Source organism: Ruditapes philippinarum, unplaced genomic scaffold (genome assembly GCF_026571515.1).
Source record: "Ruditapes philippinarum isolate M1 unplaced genomic scaffold, ASM2657151v2 ctg516_1_1_1_1, whole genome shotgun sequence".
Classification (NCBI taxonomy): domain Eukaryota; kingdom Metazoa; phylum Mollusca; class Bivalvia; order Venerida; family Veneridae; genus Ruditapes; species Ruditapes philippinarum.
In genome coordinates this window covers 7,151-30,148 of record NW_026861855.1, presented here as the reverse complement: position 1 = coordinate 30,148, position 22,998 = coordinate 7,151, and the positions used below count along the sequence as shown (strand labels likewise).

At 32.6% G+C, this 22,998-nt stretch overlaps 1 protein-coding gene across 1 annotated transcript; it reads left to right on the top strand.

The window, feature by feature from the left end:
- Positions 1 to 483: 483 nt before the first annotated feature.
- LOC132717134 (uncharacterized) lies at positions 484 to 15,091 on the top strand. Its single transcript, XM_060700539.1, has 7 exons — positions 484 to 957; positions 7,114 to 7,303; positions 8,153 to 8,349; positions 8,580 to 8,978; positions 9,349 to 9,474; positions 11,838 to 11,952; positions 12,318 to 15,091. Exons 1-7 carry the CDS (start codon positions 912 to 914, stop codon positions 13,849 to 13,851), a joined length of 2,607 nt encoding a protein of 868 aa, XP_060556522.1. The 5' UTR covers positions 484 to 911; the 3' UTR covers positions 13,852 to 15,091.
- The last annotated feature ends 7,907 nt before the right edge of the window (positions 15,092 to 22,998 follow it).

The following is a 22,998-nucleotide window of genomic DNA, read 5'->3' as shown; positions in this document are numbered from 1 at the left end:
TTTAATTGTTCCAAACACGACACCATAGAATAACATAATGCTTGTTTTGACTTTGATGATTTTTTTTACACATACCACTTACAATACTTAATTCTCTTTATCCAACCTTCGATCTTTTCGCACACATTAACTTTAGACGGTATAGTTCAACAACTGATGTGTTATATGATACTCAAAGATCTTTAACATGTTTATAATAATTGAGCCACGTCATAACAAAACCAACATATTGGGTTTGCGACCAGCATGGATCCAGACCAGTCTGCGCATCCGCGCAGTCTGATCAGGATCCATGCTGTTCGCTTACAAACCCTATAAACAGTAAAGAAACTGATAGCGAACAACATGGATCCTGATCAGACTGCGCGGATGCGCAGGCTGGTCTGGATCCATGCTGGTCGCAAACGCACTATGTTGGTTTTGTCAAGACGCGGCTCATATAACATTACTACCGCATCATTGAATCCCCCCAAAAAAATACATACTTCGAGTTTATTTATAAATTACTGTATTAAGTTACTATTGTTTGTACAAGTGCTGTGTACTTTAGGTTTACACGGATTAGTGGGTGATATATAATGATATTGATTCAAACGTCCGGTGTAATATTCGGATAAATAATGCTGTTTTTATAATTTAATACTTCTGAAAACAACTATACATAAATATTGTAAAGGATAGATACTGTTAAATAGCACAGATTTTGTTTTTTAGAGTTTATGTGTGTTGTCTTTAAACTAGATAAAGGGTGCAAAATTTAACTGGGTCGATCACTAGGGTGTGTGATAAAATACTGTCGTACCCTGTTATAATAAAATCGTCAATAAATACCACAGTGAAAATTTACTTGAAGTTTAATCATTCACTGTTTATGGTATGGATACAATCGACGAACTTTGATATACGCAATAATGTTAACGTGTAAGAAAATTGGATATTTCCTTTATGTTAATTTAGGTAAGTATATTAGAGATTTTTTTTTCATCTGTATTTTTTTTTAATTGGATTACTCTGAAATATGTATTTTTTTTGTACATTTTGTATTTGCTTATATCTATTCTTTGTGAATGATGCTTTTGCAATAATTAAATATTTCTCCTTTTTACGATTTTTCATTAAAGGAAGAAAGAATTTGCATTTCTATACATTAGTCCAACTAAATGTACTATGCGCTGAGATAATATTGTGCTATTTTGTGTATTGGTAATATTTCCCACTGCCCCAGAACATAAATCTGTTTAATATATTTTGACGATCTATACATCTAAATGAATGAATAAATAAAGGAACGAACGAATAAACGAACGAACCAAAGATAGAAAGAATGGATAAATGCATGAACGAACAAATAAATGAATGGATGAATGAATGAATGTACGAAAGAAAGAACGAACGATTCAACGAACGAAGATCGAACGAACGAACGAATGTATGAATGAGTGAGTGAGTGAATGAACAAACGAACGAACGAACCAAAGATCGATCGATCGATCGATCGAACGAACGAACGAACGAACGAACAAATAAATAAATAAATAAATAAATAAATAAATAAATAAATAAACGAACGAACCAAAGATCGAACGAACGAACAAACGAATGAATGAAAGGGGGTGAAAGTCAAACAGCGTTGTTCCTGAGGCACTCGTCGTGGTCTGGTACAAGCGACTGGTGTTGTACCAAGTTGTTTTGAAAACGTATAATGTTGTGGTCCCTCCCAGCAGGCTGAGGGTTAATATTTCGAAATCTTATAAATAACAAATGTCAGTCCCCAGGTACGACATGATCATGTTTTCTTTTCAATATCACGCGAACGATGTGTTAAACAGAAAAAACAAGATTTGGAAAAGAATTAAAGTCCGGGGTAAAACATTAATTTTTGAATCAATATCTATGTATCCGATAGTTTCGTCTAAATGACTCAAACATTTTTTTTTCTGTATAGGTCGGGAACAAAAGAAAACATCTTTTTTGTAAAATGTTTAAACACGTTCAATGAAATATGATATCACCCATTCATTCTTGTTGCAAATGTATGCCATATAAATACAGAAACATATTTTTACCATTGATTTATTGCAATGAACATGTATATTAACATGTATTATGAATCATACAAAAGACAAAAAGTCAATTTAAAAACGTTTGAGGTCTAAAAGGGTATCACGGATCGATCATTATAAAAGGCATTATTACGGTTAATGTCATTACAATATGGTTACCATTTTAGTATAACATCCCATTCCCATATCAACTTCTTCACTTTAATTAAACTTAAGCTCCCTTAAACTTGGCTAATTATTAGCCCCTCCTCTGCCCCATTTTTCAATCCCTGTCCGTTTCTTGTCCCTTCGGGTGCCGTTGCTTTTGGATATTTTTGGACCTTTGTTCCCTAAACGTTGCTCTAACTTGTTAATCTCTATTCTTATATGAGCCGCGTCACGACAAAACTAACATAATGGGTTTGCGACCTGCATGGATCCAGACCAGCCTGCGCATCCGCGCAGTCTGATCAGGATCCATGCTGTTCGCTATCAGTTTCTTTACTTGTTATATGGTCTGTAAGCTGGTCTGGATCCATGCTGGTCGCAAACCCATTATGTTAGTTTTGTCGTGACGCGGCTCATATAATTATGAAACAAAGTCACAGTAACCGGAAATGACAGTTACATCAAGCCAATCTCTTCTTTTTTGTTAAATGAAACAACATATACTCAGTATGATAATATCACGTAGCAAACTAATGCAACAGATGCACGTTACAAAAAGTCTTTACTTCCTTCATACCGATGATTGGAGATTGCATATGTATTTGTCGTCTGCATTAATGTTTCTATGTTTTGCTTCACAAATTTTTCATGTACAGTATTTGGTGTTAACATCCGTCGAACCGATATGAGTATTATCAATAGATGTTTCTACTTGTGCTGTGGCGAAATGGCACCACAGGGTCCTTTGGAACTGCTATGTTTCTAGAATCAGTGAACTCTAAATATAACGTTATTGTATCAAAATAGCTAATCAAGTGATACATCAGGAGACTATATCTTTTCGTTCAATTTAAACCATAAACACAATTTATTTGAGCTTATTTTAATATCAGGACGTTTTTATTTTCTCTCAAAAAATAATGGGAAGTTTTATCCCTGTTTGCTTTGGAAAAATGGAACCGTACATGTATATGATATCAATTAATTTTATTTTTGACATGTTTATTTTTATGCTTGTTTTGTTTTATTTCATTTACTTTTTCTTTTCAAATGAGGAAGTTTTTGACCGAATGTATAGTAATATTTGAGATAGTGGTCCTAGGTTAACATTCAAGTTAATATGGACAAATTTACAACCATTTTTGTTTTGTTTTTGATTCTTTGTTATGTGGTTGTGGTTTTTTCTTTTGTTTTTTGTTGTCTTTGTTTTTGTTGTTGATTATCTTTTTTTTTGGTTGAAGAATATGCGCCATTTTCGGACACTAAATAAACAACATTAAAAAGGGCTACCCCCATTTTTGTGTCAACTTCTTTTATTTTGTCAGCCGTCCGAACTGGGATGATGCTAACATCTCCTACCTATTGTGTTGTTTAAATAAAACTTTATAAAACCAGTCACCCGAAACTTTAAATTGTCAATAAATGTGCAATAAATGTGCAATAAAACTACAATTTCAAGGGAAGTAGATTACACCGATTCACTTCAGTGTAAACCATAAAGAATATATATCGAACAGAAAAGTAATTTTCAATATTCGGTCAGTAACTGCGTTTCCTCTATCTTAAGGCAACTTCTTAATTGTTGAAGCTATGATAACATTATATATTATAGACATAAGAACTTATCTATTCGTAAAAAAATTTGGATACAGTATTTAAATGTTTTTTTGTTTTTGTTTTATTTTTGTTATTTTAAATATGTAAAATAGAGTTCCTCTACATAATTATGATAGTTTTTACGATTATGGTAATTACATTCTAAAATGTATATGTATAACCGAAATAAGAATAAAATTTTGTGGTCATAACAGATGCACTCAAGTGATGTTTGATAAAATATAAGGAATAATGCATGCTAAAGGCTAACCTTCTGCTTTACTAATTCTGATAAAAACCTCAATAAATCTTAAGTTCTAACTACAAAAGGTGGGTTCGATCGCAGCTATATTCTGTTATTCTATCGCTACATACCATACGCATTTTAGATGTCGCCACAATGCACTTCAACTTTATTTACACAGGTCAGATATCGATACTGTTTAAATGATTTACAGCTTTAATACGATAGCACATTTAAACCTTCAATGACCTAAAGGCATAAAGAAAACAGGGGCGATTTCAATATTGTACATGACCACAATTGATTGCAATGATCGAAAGTGATACTAAAAATATTTTAGCGGTCTCTGCTCATTGTAGCGAAAAATCTCGCGACGCCTGTGAAAAGTGAGACTGTTGTAACTGATGAATAAATGAATAAATAGTTATTCAAGAGAAACCAACATTAGCAAATCGAGAATGAAAACTCAATTTAAAATATGCATTAAGTTGACATTTGTTGTAAAAGCTTGTTGCTATGATAGCATCTTATATTACACCTAATTAGAAATGTTGTAACTTTACAGTAATAACATTGGTGTGTACTTCTATATTTTTAGTAACATTAATTCAACGAATGAAAACAAATTAGAATTGACTTTATGTATATCATATTGCCACATTTGCCCAGCCTTCTACAAAAAAGACCTCTTTGTTAAAGGACATGATAGGTCAATATCATATTTCAGTACGCTTTCCTTTTATCCTTTCCTTTCGCTATGGCAATTTTAAAGAGATGGCATTTTTGGTAAAGGTCATGATGGTCAAGGTCATATTTCAGTACGTCAAAATTGAGCCTAAATGCAGGCATATCCTGTCAAGTATTAGGGTTTGAAGATTTTAACTTAATGAAATGACAATATCAGAGAGACGTAAAAAAGACAGGCAGACATACAGACATATAGACAGACATATAGAAAGAGAGGGGAAAGTAATATTCTATAAGTTCGTGGTTGTACAAAAACAACAGCAGATGCTATTTAAGCCAGAAAGTATACTTTACTTATAAACGTGATATATTGAATGTTTGTGGTATACCACTGTTTTATCACAATATTCTTATATTACAGATGACACCGTATTACAGTGTTACATGATACCCATGTTTTTATTCATTATTTATACATAAGTCACGATTCGTTTTCGAAATCAACTAAACATAGCATACATGACTGTTCTTATCTAGATATAAAGTTTGACAATGTATAACAATAATAATAGTAATGATATTGACTGAATATTTATTTGAGTAGACATTAGAGTATCAAGTATCAATGCCAAGTTAATGTTAGAAATGAAATAAACCGTTTTATGAGGAGTGGCAACATACATTTACATTTCATAATTAAAATTCACCTAACATTTTTTCGACACATAGTTTCGTTTTTATCCTTTATCTTGCTGAATTTCTTCAATAGACTTTGTCCATCTCCCATGTTTTGGAACTATCCATTATCATTTTTGAGAATATCAGATGAAAATCTAAAGTATGTCAATCATTTGTCACCAGCATAGAGCCAAGACAGCATTGAAGTCCGTGCAGTCTGGACAGCTTCTATATGCTGGTGACAAACGCAAATCACTTCCGGTTCTAGTAGAGTAACAGAGAAAACGGAACCCTAAAGAACAAAAAAAAAACAAAACAAAAAACAAAATTGAAAATGATGCAGGTTAGATTTAGCCTGTTCACAGACGGTACTGGATAGTGCAAGTTACCGTCCACACCCACTAGCACCGGCTTAAGCAGAATTCAACATTTAGACATGAATAAAAAGATGGTGAAATTTTGAAGTCTTATATAAATATCGTTAGTCCCTTCGATCTCTACATTTGACACCCATCTCCCCTCATACCCCCTTAAAATTTATTAAAACATGTTAATATATTGTCCTTGATTTTAACACTGAATTGCGTGATATATTTTTAAAAGATAACACCCGGAAGGTTAATTATGATTAATGAAATTTCTAACTTGAAATCTAAGTTCTCTTCTTTTTTTTTTGAAACGATATCTTATTTAAAAAAAACACTAAATATAGCACTTTTTCTGGTTTTGACGAATACATGTAAGTGATGAATAATTCTTTCGAAAACACATGACCTCATCTAAAACAATTAAGGATGGTCAGGGGATTTTTAAAATTCAATTTTAATTTAAAGCTCTTGCAGTGATGTCATGTTTTGAATATAGGAACGTCTGTTTAAGCTATTTAAAAATTCGACTCAATTATTTTTTAACTTAATATATCCCAAGTATTAAGTACAGATGCGCTTAATAACGTCAGCAAAGTTGTTTTATCTGACGTAATGCGTTTTAGAGATTAAAGTCCCCGCCTACACGTACAGACGCGCTTAATAACGTCATTAAAGTTATTTTACCTGACGTAAAGCGTTTTAGACCTTTGTGCCCCCGCCTACACACTACCAAGAGTTGACACGGAAAAGTATAACATGTACACAGTATTATATGACCCCCGCCTAATCCCTTTGTCAATATTTGATAATCGATGACAGCCAATAAATTGTTTACAAACTTTACCATGAAACCATTCTTTATCACCAGTATCCAAATTGTAGTTAAGTATAACGATAGACAAAAACAAGCCCCAATAGTATTTTAAATGTCTTAAGTAGCACCTTGAATTCCAATGATATCATGTTGCATAACTATACATAACAACCGGAAGTAGACAATATGGCTGTCATAACATCAGACAATTAGCTGTTATTGACTAGTAGAACATTTTTTAATTATAGCTGTTTTACCATTCAACTGCTCTATGTTATTATTATCCAAAGGGAAATGTGCAATGAATTCAAATGATACTATACTTTATAACTTGTAAACTTATTGACGCATTTCTGTTTGATCAAATTTGGCTCAGTAAATGTGCAATATAATGAATTTCAGTATTACAATTTATGTACTTTGCCTGCTTAAAATAAAATATCACATTAAATCAAACGTATGTGATAACAACAGTGTTATATTAATTTTACATGTACGAGCTAAATTTCATTTCAGGAATATGTGTTTTCTGCGGCACTTTTGCGCAGGCGGAAGTGAAGTCAGTGAGCGCGTGCCATGGTAACACCGAACCTGCGTGCCATTTCATTACACTAGACTGTGAGCAGGGATCCAGAATCCGTATTTTAACAATGAAATATGGCGTTAAAGAAGACAAATGCAACAACAGGAAAAACCGCTGTCTCGAGTAAGATTGTTATTTTTTTAGGCTTATAAATTTTCATCTTTTCCAAATTTCAACAGAAAAATCAAGTCTCAAAAATCCGTTATACCCCTGAAATGCTTTCATTTGTATTTCTCAAAATCATCTTTTGGTGCCTTGTTATATTATTTCAAAAAAGAATTCATTAGTCAAATACCCGAACCATCTTTTGGTCTTCATTCGTCACTTTCTGGTCTGTGAACAGAGAGGAAACAAATGTGAATGATTGAACTTCAAGTCTTGTTTGATAACACAGGAATTTGAAAATCTATCAAATAATTGATATTAACAAAATATCCAAATATTTCCTTATATGTTATATTGTTTCATACTATATATAGGTATTTTTGGATGTTTTGTTAATATAGATTTTAATAAAGTTCCTTTGGTCTGACAATTGAGCTTTCATGTTTGTTCTAATTGTGTTAAACTATATTTGACACATTATGCTTCAGAAACGATTTTTTTAACATGAGTTCAATCACGTTTAAATAAAAAAAAACGGATTTAGAGCACATTACATGCTTGTCACCTGAAAAAAGTAGTGCTGAATGTGAAATGATTTGTCATACAAGTATCAAAATGTAAACAAAGTAGTATTTTGACTTCCATACAAAATACTAAATCACTTCAACTGCATATGAGGAAACATTGTCTCGATCCTAGAAGGTCTCTAACTTACGTTGTATTGATTGAGAATCAGATATACATGTATTCAAACAGTTACACGTATGCCCACTTAAGAAATATGCATACCTCTCTGAATTAGAAAAAAAACATAAAAGCATTAAATAGATAAGTTAAAAAATGTACATGTGTACTCTTTACTTTCAGCCCTAACAAAGATGGATGCTGCACCTATAACACGGAAGATTGTATGGAGTACTATAGTGACCTCCATGCTTACAATCTCTACAAAGACTGCTCGGGCAAACAAACATGTGGTCCATTGCCTGTACCGAACAGAATTCTAAGCTCGTGCGACAGCAAAATCTCTACGTATGTGCACGTGACTTATGAATGTCTGCCAGGTTTGTAGTTTTATACACATTTGTTTTACGGGTGCATTAAAAGCTATGAAACATTTATAAGAAAAAAACTTCAATAAATTGCCCGATCATAATTTCAAAATACTTTCAGTTTGTCTTAATAAACAGAAAGTGGAAAAGAAATTTTTCATTTGATTCCACTGTGTACAGTAAGAATGTCTTTTGATTGCATTTTTCATTTTACCATTGGATTTCTTTTTTCTAATTTTCAGTTAAAAATGAGGTAAAATTTTGTCGAGTTGGTAACTTAAGTAACGTAAATGGTAAACAACTGAGCGTTGTATTCAACAAGTCGGAAGAATCGTCAAGCACGCCTGCAAACTGCTCATGCTTCATCACGGCGACACAGAATGGCGAGGCCCAGATAGATTACGTAGATATCCGAATGTTTAAATCTCTCACAAGTATTCAGGGGAGCAGTTGTTCGTCTGCCACATTAACTTCCGTACCGGATGATAATTTTGATACCCAGTGCGTTAATAGTAAACCCGAAGAGGACAACTTTAAGTATGGGCATCTGACCACTGGCACGGTTATAGAAATGAAACTTTTGAATTTGTTTAGAAACGGAAATGACGACGCACCGCAGTTTGTCTGGCTTCATATAACTGGTAGGTCATATAAACTTTTGCAAGAGAGCATTATGCTCTAAATCTATAATATTTTTGCACATTTGAATTGCAATTAAATTTAGTTTTCCTCATTAAAATTACGGCCTTGCTTAACTAACAATTCAACACCAATATCAATTATATTTAAGTTAACATTTTATAATTGGTAGTTCGATATTGTTTACTTAAATAATACTGCTTATTTGAAAATATTTTCTTAACACTGTATTCGTTTGGAATATTTAAATAACAGTTATCCAAACCCATTGTAACATTAAAAAAGCAAATCAACAAGAACATATGGTTTGAAATAGAAACGATAATCTCTCTATATTAATTTTCTGAGGCGTTCTTTTTTTGTTGTGTCTAGCGGACGACCAGAGTAATGTGAATGTACAATGTTTCAAGCATGCCAATCATCAGACGACAATACCAACTACTCTACTACCACCACTACCATCAAGTACACCAGGAGATCATTCAAATACCACGAAAAGTGAGTGTAAAATATATCAGACCTGTCTTTTTGTATAAAAAATAGATTAAAATCACTACAGTTTTGGAGCAGTACCTCTATACGCTTGCAAAAATCATGATCACAAAGTAGAAAATATATTATCGTTTTTGTTCGCCGATTCTTACAATTTATATTCATTATCGTATACAACTTGGTATGAAAAGATGTATAAGACGTTTTAAAGCGCATTTCGGTGGTTGAAAAGACGAGATTTAGCATTAAATCATTCAATCGCCTTGTCCGGTATATACATGAATACGGTGTTTAATGTGGTGCTTTCTTTAGTGTCACTCATTAATAAAGTTCAGTAATGAAACCTAATAACATTCAAAGATATATGTGAACATATCTGTACACTGGTCTTAAGCCTTGAAGTCATGCACTTATTATTTTTTGAGTTATTGCCCATTGTTAGTTTTCATTTTTCATTTTTGTCCTGGCCATTTCTCCTAAACTATATTGTTCACAAGGCGACACATCCGACTCGCGGAGTTCTAGTTTACTATGAAATGCCATGTATTTAAAAAATGAAATCACTTATAATGACCCCATCTATCTATGCTTTTTAGCTCGACTATTCGATAAGAATAAGTAGAGCTATTGTTGTCACCCGAGCGTCGGCGTCGGCGTCGGCGTTGGTGTCCGCGTCGGCGTAACCACTTATGTTAAAGTTTTTGTAATAGTTCAAATATTTTCAAAGTCCATTGACATATGGCTTTGAAACTTGGCACATTTGTTCACCATCATGATCCCTACCTGTAGACAGGAGGAGGTAACTGTATCAAGCATTTTGACAGAATTATGCCCCTTTTTCGACTTAGAATTTACGTTAAAGTTTTTGTAATAGTTCAAATATTTTCAAAGTCCATTGACATATGGCTTTGAAACTTTGCACACTTGTTCACCATCATGACCCCAACCTGTAGACAGGAGGAGGTAACTGTATCAAGCATTTTGACAGAATTATGCCCCTTTTTCGACTTAGAATTTACGTTAAAGTTTTTGTAATAGTTCAAATATTTTCAAAGTCCATTGACATATGGCTTTGAAACTTGGCACACTTGTTCACCATCATGACCCCAACCTGTAGACAGGAGGAGGTAACTGTATCAAGCATTTTGACAGAATTATGCCCCTTTTTCAACTTAGAATTTACGTTAAAGTTTTTGTAATAGTTCAAATATTTTCAAAGTCCATTGACATATGGCTTTGAAACTTTGCACACTTGTTCACCATTATGACCCCAACCTGTAGACAGGAGGAGGTAACTGTATAAAGAATTTTGACAGAATTATGCCCCTTTTTCGACTTAGAATTTACGTTATAGTTTTTGAAATAGTTCAAATATTTTCAAAGTCCATTGACATATGGCTTTGAAACTTGGCACATTTGTTCACCATCATGATCCCTACCTGTAGACAGGAGGAGGTAACTGTATAAAGAATTTTGACAGAATTATGCCCCTTTTTCGACTTAGAATTTACGTTAAAGTTTTTGTAATAGTTCAAATATTTTCAAAGTCCATTGACATATGGCTTTGAAACTTTGCACACTTGTTCACCATCATGACCCCAACCTGTAGACAGGAGGAGGTAACTGTATCAAGCATTTTGACAGAATTATGCCCCTTTTTCGACTTAGAATTTACGTTAAAGTTTTTGTAATAGTTCAAATATTTTCAAAGTCCATTGACATATGGCTTTGAAACTTTGCACACTTGTTCACCATCATTACCCCAACCTGTAAACAGGAGGAGGTAATTGTATCAAGCATTTTTTTTTACTATCAAGCACTAAGAATAGTCGAGCGTTGCTGTCCTACCGACAGCTCTTGTTTATAATAATGAAGTGGAAAAATGTATATTCAATTTTAAAGAGAAATAAATAAACTTTTATTTCTTAAGAAAGGGAAAATATGAATTTTATAATGTTTAAGTAAAGGTTTAAGAGAATGTTAGATGCTTGTTACCTCAAGAAAGTAGCGATAGATGTGAAATAATTTGTCATAAAAATAACAAAATGTAAATAAGATAGTATTTTGAGTTCCATACAAAAATAATAACTCACTATAACTGTAAGTATTGCCAAACAGTAACCGATGAACAAGATGGTTTAAGTATGAATGCTATAAAAGTACACCAAATTAAAAAGTTTTTTTTTAAAATAAAAATTAAAAACAAACATGTCTGAGGCATAATGAGTCTTTAAGGTTTAATTTAAATTTTATTCTGTTACGTAAATCCATACTGCTACGGTCTCATGATACATGCCTAGTCATTTTTTATTTTTATAGTAGCTCTTAACATAATTCTCATAATTGAATTACATGTATATTATTTCCAGTGTCAGCGTCCGGTGATGAAGGTTCAAACACAGGTGCTATTGTGGCTGGTATACTTGTACCAATACTCCTTCTGGCAGTAATTGGAGCAGTGGTTGCGTTCCTGGTATGGAGAAGGTAAGTGATTTATTTCTCTCAACAAACATGTCTTTCCAAATATAGCGTCAGCGAACATTTTGAGAGCTAGTGCATAAGCGTGAGAAATAATATTTTTTTAACTTAATCAACTTTTAATATGAAATATAAGAATATCCGTTATTTTGATTCTCAACATTGTTAGCTAAATTCTATTTCGCAAGGTAAAGGATATTACTCTTACAGATAACATTCATGACCATGAAATCTTTTAGCTGCGTTTTGGAAATGTAAAGAATATGTATATGGAACATAATGTATTTTACGAAGAATGATTATCAATTTTAAAGATAAATTTATGTCTATACAAGACTGTGAATGTTTTACAATATAATATTTGATTACAGACGTGGTTATCTATGCAAGAAGAAAAAGAAACACGCAACGCCGAATAAATACACAGATAGTGCAGATATCGATAATTCAGTTGAAAACAGTGAGTACGCAGAGATTGGGTTTGTGCCTGATGTAGCATGCATGGAACCAAATTACGATCAAGTATATGAACCAAAAAATAAAAAGGCTTCTCATGAAACGAATGGACACACGTACCAGAATGTTGGAAAACAGGATCAAGCCCAAGGGAAACAACCGAAATCAACAAAATCGCCGTTTGGCAAAATTAAAACACATACGGACAGATTAATTTCCTTTTTCCGAAAACAGACTGAAAATGATTTCCCGCAGGTTTCGAAACGAGAAAGAGAAAATTCTGAGTCATATGATCATCTACGACCAGTTTCTGCTAATTCCAGTGTTCATGTGGAAATAACACCACCCATTGACGAACCAAACCACACGTATTCACATACTACCGATGATTCTGTTAGAAAACAAGTAGGTCTAAATCAAGAAAAAGAAAAACCAAATAAAAACGTAAAAGCGTCTCCAAAAATAGAAAAACGAACAGATGTTCCTACAGAAGAGTTAAATGCTTTTCATGTTGGAGATGCGTACATAGAGTTTCAGTTTGGTGCGGTTGACGAAAATCACCCAGACCTCGTTAAATGTCCAAAAGAAGGAAGCAATGACGCAAGACCAGCACCGCCCACACGTCCTCCCCCTTCACCTAGAACAGTTGCAAAGATTGGAACAACAACAACACCAAAGGCAAGTCCAAAACAAACGCACCAAGTAATAACGCCACAGAACGAAATTCGGTCAAAATCCACTAATTGTCTTTTACCAAGTAATACAATCCCTGATGATTCACCAAGCTATGATTACGCTGCTGGAACGCATGTTCGACCTCGTAGTGCAAGTCCGCGAGGTTCGGACGTCTCAGATGTCTCATCTGAACATTCTTACAAGATTTTAGAAAAGGAACCCGAGGTTTATGACTATGCCGATGTTAGTGATGATGAGCTAGCGAAGAGAACGGATGGATACACGTCTGGGTCAATATATGAAGATGTGGATAAAAATCTTAGAGCTGAGAGTGTTCGGAAACATAGAAGTGACATGAGTGTTCCGGTAGAATCCAACGAATACCTTGAGCCGGTCACAAGTCGAACACGTGCAATTTCTTCACCGATTGAAACAAAAGAACCCCAAGAAAGTAAAAATGATCAATCAAAAACTCAACATTCTGCATCAAGCCTATTTAAAAGAGAACTTAAAGAACGGGCGCAGCAGAAGAAAAAAGACAAGAGCAAACCAGTTGAGGGTGAAGAAAAAGACTTTAGTAAAATGGTGAAAAGTGATAACGTCGATGCCAAAGATTACCAGAAAGTTGACAAAGTTAAAGGTGTACTAAACATGGCAAAATTATTTGACAATAAGGACAGTGATAGTGATACTTCAAGACAAAGTTCACCAAGGGATTTACAATTTACGAATCTTCCAAGTGGAAACAAAAAGAAATCTTCATCTAATGCGTGATCATGCAATTTTGATTAATCCATTTGTGTTTCTGTTGATCCATTCATAACAAAACAGGATATATGTTCGCTTTTCCCAATCATTCAGGAATATTATTATTTATTCTTCAATATTCTCAAAGTATCCATTATAATCAATTGTTTTATACATATATAAAGGGCTTTCATCATAAATATGTCATTAGCATTTATATGAATGTTTTAATTGTGATTTTGTGTTATTAAATAAAGCCATATTTTACGCATGTTATATATATACATTTTATTTTAAAAAAAAAATGTTTACTTACGATTTCGTCTTTATTTACTACAAGGATTACATTAATGTAAACATAAATCTTGATATTATATTATAGGTAGGTGCATCAATGTCATCTCAACAGAATTTTGCAAATTGCAATTTTTTTTCAAATTTCAACATGTAGCGATCGGCCATGTCACTGTTATACATACTGAGTGTTATCACCTCTTACGTTTTAGATTTATTTGTATTTCCAAGATTGTAGATTTTCTAGGACATTGTATAGTTAAGCATGCATGTATGTGTAACAAATTATATATTCAATATGTCCTAAACAAGTTAGAGCGACATCGTATCGAACGAAGCCCACAATTGATAATAGACAGCATAAAACATATTTTGAATGAAATATTTTAGTCAACGCCTCGGCATAAATTTTCTTATTCTGTACAAGTTTGCAATAACTTGACCTTGATGTTCAATGCTTGACGGTTAAAGTTTTAAGGTCAAAATCAGTTTGAGTTAACCATCATGTTTGTTTGATGATAACTGTTGTTCTTATAAATAAGAAGAATAGTTTATAAATAAGTTATGACGAATTTTAGCTGTCTGAAATCATTCGACATGAAACATCAAGATCTAATAAAGGTCAGGGTCAAGCTTAGTTTATCTTCTTGATAGTTATGTCCAGGTATGAAGACAATAAGCCATTAATAGAAAAGTCTGGTTGACGTGTAGGAGTAGCATAGATAGGCGTAATCATATTCATGTCGTACAGATGAACGAAAGTTCCTAAAACTGGTGAGATTTGATCATAGAATCCTCACAATATGCCTAGCGTTATTTCGTGACAATACTTACATTTGATTGAAATCTGTTGAGAAATATAGGAAGAGTTCCAGAAACAATATAATGTTAACAACCACCCGCCGACATTCTTCAATTTGATAACTAAAATAACTTCCATCAAGCCAGGTGAAAATTAAATCAATATAGATCTATATATCAAAATTCTTTTTTGGTAACTGCATTTTGATTTAGAACTGTCAATATACATGTAGATGTATAGGTACAATGTTCTGATATGCAATCCTATGAGAAACAAATAATTTCAGTCCTCATCAACTTGGCATGCAACTAAGATTGTGTTCAAAAACTCTCTCTCTCTCTCTCCCTCTCTCTCTCTCTCTCTCTCTCTCGAACAATCGAAAAAAGTTCATCGATTGTATTATACGTAATATTAAATGTAATATACATAGTTTTGTTTATTCTGTCCCAGACTGAAGGTCTGAGTCTCTTATCAGGCCAAAAATGATTTAAAGCGAGGCTAATTATAAAATAAAATCAAAGAGATTATTATCAAATATAAAGATTTATACATGTGCCAGTATGATCGAAGTAAAAGTTATACTACTGATTATAACTATTATTCTAAATTATGTTGAAAAATCATTGCTATGATTGTTTGTTGATACGGCAAGCTGTCGCAGATACACGTGGAGTTTACCTCTCAAAGACTTAGTGAATCTGTTGGTAACAAGTACAAATGTTGCTGCAATGCAGCAATTGAGAAGCTCCGCGCAAAAAAATGTGCTCATTACAGATACTTTACCAAATTATTCCTACGCACAGGTCATGTTAGATTCAGATTAAGTACTATTGTAGATTTTTTCCGAATGTTTCGTAAACCATTTTTTGCATAATTATACTTATCTTATGCACTGTCCATAATTAAAAAGAGGGGAAAGATATTTAATATAAAAAATGCTTTCACTGATGCCTACCTGGTAAGGAAAGTAATTCCATTGAATACAAACAAGATTTACAAGACTTGTAAATGTTATGTGACATATACATTCATACTTTATTTTTGTCTCATTCGTATACATACATTTTTATACATATTTACAAATATTCACATAAAATGAATCAATGATAAACATATTCAAGACCTATTACAGTTAGACTAAAATCAAATAGTTAAATTACAATTTATTTAAACAAAATATTAAAAGTAAGGTAACCATCGCTAATCGAAAAATAAAAAACTGCTAAAAAATTGAGAATTGTAAATCGGAGCCCTAACGCCCGTATAAAAACGTTTTAAAAAATCGACTGTATTGTGTCACAACTGTAGTCAGTAACATAAGATGATAAACATATCAAAGTCTGTTTTCTTATTATTATTATAATTGTAACAAATATACAAATAGTAACAAAAGGGTCTAATATTATAATATAGTAATATTACATGCATTTTTTTTTTCATGTCAAATTAAAAAAAAAGGTTTCTTTCGATACTGAAAGTAGAACACACTCTGGAATGAAAAAAATGGGATGAATTTCAAAAAGACCATATTCAGGAATTTTTTTGTTTGTTATACACGCGTTACATGGTGATACAGTATTTATCAATATAATAGAAGACTGTTACCTGAATTTTAGGTAGGTATGAGGAAATTCACTAACATCATGTTCGTGCGAGACAAAGATATAAAAGCTATTTGACATTGGTAATATATATAAAAAAACTATTGTTAATTAATTTATTGGGAGATCAATATATATTTTCTTGTTGAATTGCTTTAAAACCATTCATAAAAAAAAATTACACTTCATGTTCAAACTGCAGATCAAAATTTCTGTTGTTATTATGATATCTATAGCCCATGCTTAATGAGGGTCCATCCGCTCGTGAGGCCACAAAATGCAGCTTTCGCTGTCGAGTATGGACCCCCGAACGTACCCTTAATTTTTTCTTTTTTACAAAGTGGTAAGCTGTACCAATGACGCTAATGAAATATAACGTTATATACTAAAGTTTAATTATTTCAAAACAAACAATATATCAACATGTTATTATCAAACATTTAATTTCATAAATATAAATTAAAAATAATTATCAAAAGCAAAATTGTTAAGATCTTTTGCCTGAAATCTTCTTTATATTTACAAATTCAATCACTAATAGTATACTTGATATGCTGTGTGTAAATGTAATTCAAAATGTAACAAAGTATAACAGCAGAACTGCTTTCCGGTTCTCATTCATTAATATGACATGCTGCGAATCACCGACGGGGAAACCAATATAGAAATCGAAAGGAGTTCTTGAATGCGGATTTACTTTTAGCTGTAATTCGAAAGGATTTATTGATCAAATCCGGGCCCATGGACAAAAAAAAATAGTAAACACAAATAGCTCCGCGCCTGTGAGCGCGGAGCAATAAGAACAGAAGTATCGTTTATAAAACCAATGTTATAGTTTTCTTAGACCTGTTTTAGCCTCCACGTTTCAGCCTGAATTACCTATACAATTGCATTCTTCCTAGTCGGATGAGCTAGATCAGTGATAATAGACTGTCTATTTTGATACTATGCTTTGTCGTGCTGTTTCCATTCGCACTGAGCTGCACTGGTATATTTTCACTTCATATAATTGTACATATAACAGTACTACATCAGGGCTGGGAATCAAAACTGCGTCGTATCCTACAAAATGTAAACAAACGCCGCCATCTTGGAACGAAAAACGTATTCAATTTAATTTCATTAAAAAGAGATGTTTATTTTCAAAGAAATAATGATTTTCACGAAATGATACGACACAGTTGAAAATAAAATATGATACGACGCAGTTGTATTATCATTGCAGGCTGCATATTGGTTAAACTATTTAAATTATGTACTAGGCATGCTAATAACGTCCAAAAATATTTCTTGTTTACAACTTGAGGTAGAACACCCCTAATGGGCACTATAAGGAACTGTAAAATTGACAACATAGGACAGTTATATGCCTTAAATGTCAACTGTATGCAAAATTTAAACAAAATTTACCATGTGGTTTATGAGTTATGGACATTTTTCTGAACTAAAATTTTGCCATTAGAAGGGCTTTTTTCAGAAATGAGGAAACTCTAAATAATCTATAATATCATCATTATGAAAAATGTTTTCCTATTGCTCATTGTGAAGAAACAAACAATGACATTTAGGTGACAAATTAAACAAACAAAATGATTGTTTTTAAACGAAATGTTTTTAATATGTTTAAAAATGTAACCCTACCCCACCCACTTTTAACATTTATTTGGCCATTTTCCTGCGTAAAAAGCCTTATTTAAAATATCCCTAAAATTTTCCACAATGAGGGGCTGTTTTCAAAGTTTGCCTTAATTTTCTTAAATGTATATTGGTTGGTCTTGCAAAATATAAAATACTTCGTGTATTTTTTATTGTATTAAACTTTGAAAATATGTGGTATAAAATTTGGCATTATTTAGTAAATAAATGCCTACAAAAATCATATGATTAAAATGAAACACTTTTTTCTTCCATTATGGATCTGAGAGATTAATAAAAAATGTTAAAAAGAAAAAAAAAGAAAGAAAAAAAGTTGCCCCTTCTGGGGTTTGAACCCGCGCCCCTCAGTTTCATTACACTTTACATTGATTCTAGCCTATTTGAATACTCTTCAAAGTGAAGATAGAGCATTAGGGGTGTACTACCTTAAGTCAAAACCAGAGGTCACTCATTGGTTCCATAAAAATGAAAATGTACGTAATACAATTCTATTAAGGCTGCATTTTTCGGTCGCATTTTAGTACGTATCATAAGCATCTACAGATTCCGAAAAGCTGTATCAAATGCAATATACATTGAAACAAGTGATCGCACACCCATATGACTACTTGTTCCAGTGTTGCCTTAGCATGCTTGTAAAATTGTTCCCGTGAGTTTGAAATGGGAGTGATTACTATTTTTGATACAAAATTCAACAGTGTAACCTCTCCTGGACCCTGTATTTATCAGGAATGACCTTTTTTTTAAAAAAAGAGAAAGAATTACAAATTTTAAAAAGGTCTCTTGCTATCGGAAGATAGCTTCTTTGTTAATTGTAATTAGCAATAATTTCCATCAATTCCGTTATTACTTATGTCTTTTACGTGTCGATTTTATTGTATTCATTTTCTTAATTATTGGCGAGAACAGATGAGCTTGACTATTTGAAACTGAACATTAAATTATTAAAATTATATTATAAATGGTTAAGTTACAATATATTTTTGCAAGTAGGTTATGCGTTCCGTTTAGTCATTTTATGTTCAGCCCCGCGGAACTTTACCGCTGATTTTTGTCGTATTGCATTTCTTTATCGCCGACGAGGAAAAGTCTATGTGTTTCCTATATTTGCACTTAAGTATTCTTCTCCATTAAATAACTTTAGATTTTCAAAATCGAGTTACATATGATACTACTACAAATTATTTTGTTAAGAAGGCGTCCGTTTTGCAAAGGATTTTTACGATGTGCACCGATAAATTTGATACAGATATAGGCAGACAGGATCTTTCAACAGTATTGAAGAAGCTTTCACAATATTGAAAAGAAAATTTAGGTCAGATTATCGCATCGAATTTTCAACAGTATAGAGACATGGCATCTTAACATACCTTCATACTAAAGTGTAATTTTTATTTGATAATGAATTGCCTGAAACTTTAAAAAAAGTTTTCAGAAAATGACTTCACAGAGGATTACCCCCTGTTTTCATTTCTCTGCTAGTCATACCGAAATAAGAAATTTAAATGTTATTCTCTTTATAATTAATTCAAATATTTATAATCTTAAAACTTCACGCCAGAAGTTAATAAAAGGATGCTTATTTGTACAGGTGACGTTAACAAATTTTGTTGACAAAAAAAAACAAATCCGACAGGTGTGTCCGACCTAGGCCGAGCTGTTTATGTTTACTGAATTCAAATCACTTGAACTGAACTGCTATGAATTCGAAAACACCGGGGACTTTTTATTCTTTCGTGTTGAAAACCTATTAAGCTAGTTTCAAACTGTCGATGGTTCTCTGCAGGTGCACCATTTTGCCTGAAATAATGCACAAAGGTGCACCTGAGGTCCTCGCCCCTAATGTGTAGAGTGAAAGTTTGAAAACAAACCACAAAAAAGCAGTCATTTCCCAGAACATGCAAAACCACAGTTAACTTACAGCGTAGCTAACCAAAATGAATTCAAGTTAATAGATTTCTACATTTTTTTTTTTGCGAAAAAAATAGGGATAATATTGAACATACAGGAAAATATAAGAAATTATTTCAGATATTATGATCAATTAGGTAACATGTTCATGATTAACTAAAAAATAGCTTCCGCAATGTAAACTTTCAAATTAAATGTTATATTGGACATGACACAATGTATTCTAAATAATCAAAAGCAAAAGAAAATTGCTACACACCTCAAATGATCTGGGGTTTTTATCTAGCGCAAGTGATTATTCCATAAAATAGAAATATACTGCCAAAATTATCCCTGTTGAAAAGACTACCAAAAATACAACTGCGTCGTATCATATTTTATTTTCAACCGCGTCGTATCATTTCGTAAAAATCATAATTTCCTTGGAAAATAAACATCTCTTTTTAATGAAATTTTAGTAAATGATGCAAAATTATATTTCGAAGTTTACCGTGAACTCTGAAACAAATATATAATTGATTTGAAGGAAAAAACGATAGATAAAGCAATATGAACTGCGTCGTATCCACACATTTTCATAAAAATTCTGCCCCGCTTCGAGATGCAAGTTCGCTATAACATTTGTTTAACAAAATAGTTGTGCAAGCAACATATACCGAACGAAGCGGAAAATAGTGTAGCGTGTTAATACATATATCTGGTTTTCAGTTATTTCTAACAAAAAGAGTTATAAACAAAAACATACGTTTTTCGTTCCAAGATGGCGGCGTTTGTTTACATTTTGTAGGATACGACGCAGTTTTGATTCCCAGCCCTGAGTTCCCACCAGATTCTTCCAATCAGAAATATTTCATATACATGTAGATTATTTACATTCCTGCTCCCTCTGGTTCGGTTCATTAACGTGTAACTGTATAACGTGGACAAGCCTAGACAAGACATTATTAAAACCAACACAACAAATACATATTAATAAAACAAAAATTGACATTAGCGTTAGGGTCTTGCATTGTGTTTCAAAAATGTCATACGCTGTCTATTAGAAATGTTTGAGCTAGTTCCCCATGTGATACTATTCTTAATATTCACCAATTACTTTTGTAAACAGTGGATTTAAAGTGATCATACTGGTCAAACTGAAAGCAAAAATAATCCTATAAGTCATAATTTTGTATTACAAACATATAATTATCGCCATTTAAAAAGAATACAAGGAGTATCTTTAAAAAAGATACTCGTCCGAACTCAAACTGATTGTTTTGCATATCGTATCTTAGAAAACATGGAAAAAGAATCATCATAAGAATTATGATGTTGAGCTAAGTATTGAATTTTACGTTTAAATTTTTGAAATATGCGTTTAGAAAGAGTCACTTAGAATGACCTCCCCTGAAAACATTGCAAATGGTGCAAGGATACAAAGGGATATTACAGTTTAGCTCAAAATAGAGTCGATTAAAGTGACTTCTGATACATTTACATTGGGGTAAGGGTTCAAAAGGGAGGTTACTGATGCGCTAATAAGTTGGTAAGAGTGCCCCCACTGATAAAATTGCAAATGACGTAAGGATTCAAAAGGGAGGTCTGTTGCGCATAAAAGTTGATTAGAGTGACCTTCCCCAAAAACATTGCAAATGACGTAAAGGTTTAAAAGGGAGGTTACTGTTGCATATCAAAAAAGAGTTGATCAGAGTTGCCTCCCCTGATAAATTTGCAAATGGTGTGAGGGTTCAAAAAGGGAGGTGACTATTGCGCTATAAAAAAGTCGTTAGAGTTATCTCCCCTGATAACATTGCAATTGGTGTAAGAGTCCAAAGGGAGACTACTGTTGCGTTTAAAAAAAGAATTGATTTGAGTGACCTTCCCTGATAACATTGCAAATGGTGTAAGGGTTCAAAAAGGAGGTTACTTTTGCGCTACAAATAGAGTCGGTAAGTGTGACCTCCCTTGATTACATTGCAAATGGCGCAAGGGTTCAAAAGACTTTTGCATGATTGCATGCAAGAAGTTTTTAATAACTTTTTTATTCTGTATTTAGTCTTTTGAAGCTCCTCCTAATAAAGATTTTATTTCTCAATTCCTAATAATATTTTATTCCTTCTAATTAGGATTTTAAAAGCTGGAAAAAGTGTGATTCCTCGGAGGCATTAATCATGAAAATTGCAGACTCGGTTTGATTGAGTCTGTACATGAAAGATTATAAAAAAAAGTGCAAAATCCCTCACGCTCCCTAGCACCGACTTGAGCGGTACTCTATTTTAAAACTTCTTATTAAGAATTATAAGTTGTTGTTAGTTTTTACCCTATTTAGGAGAATCTAAGTTCTAATTAGGCTTTTAAAGCTTTATAGCTTTTAATTAAAAGTGAAAAAAGTCCTTATGGGACTTATGATACTCCAATACAAAAGTAAGAGTCGTAATTACACTTTTAACACTACTTATTATGGTTTCAATATGTGGACAAAAAACAACACTTGTGACCAAACATACATGAGGAATAATTTAAATATGGCATTGACCTTTAAATGACCTTCACCGTCAAATGATTGAATTTGATTATACTTTTTTAACTTTGTCATTTATTTATGGAAAGGATTTATACTACACAACAACCTGTTAATGAGACAGATCCTCTTAAATTATAAAAGAAAAAAAGAAAGATTAAACTTCAGATACAACGGGGTAGGAATTGTTACAATAGGTATGGAGTTCTTATGATAACTTGTCAGGAGTTCTTAAAGTTGTAAAAGAGTATCATGAAAACGTTAGAATTTCGTCAGAAACTTTATTGAATACTGGAAAAACACACCTGAAAAGTGGTAATTTGTATCTTTAAATGGGGAGTTTTAGGTGCTTAATTAAAATTTGATGATTAGGTTTGCCTTACATATTGTTTTATGTGTCAGAATAA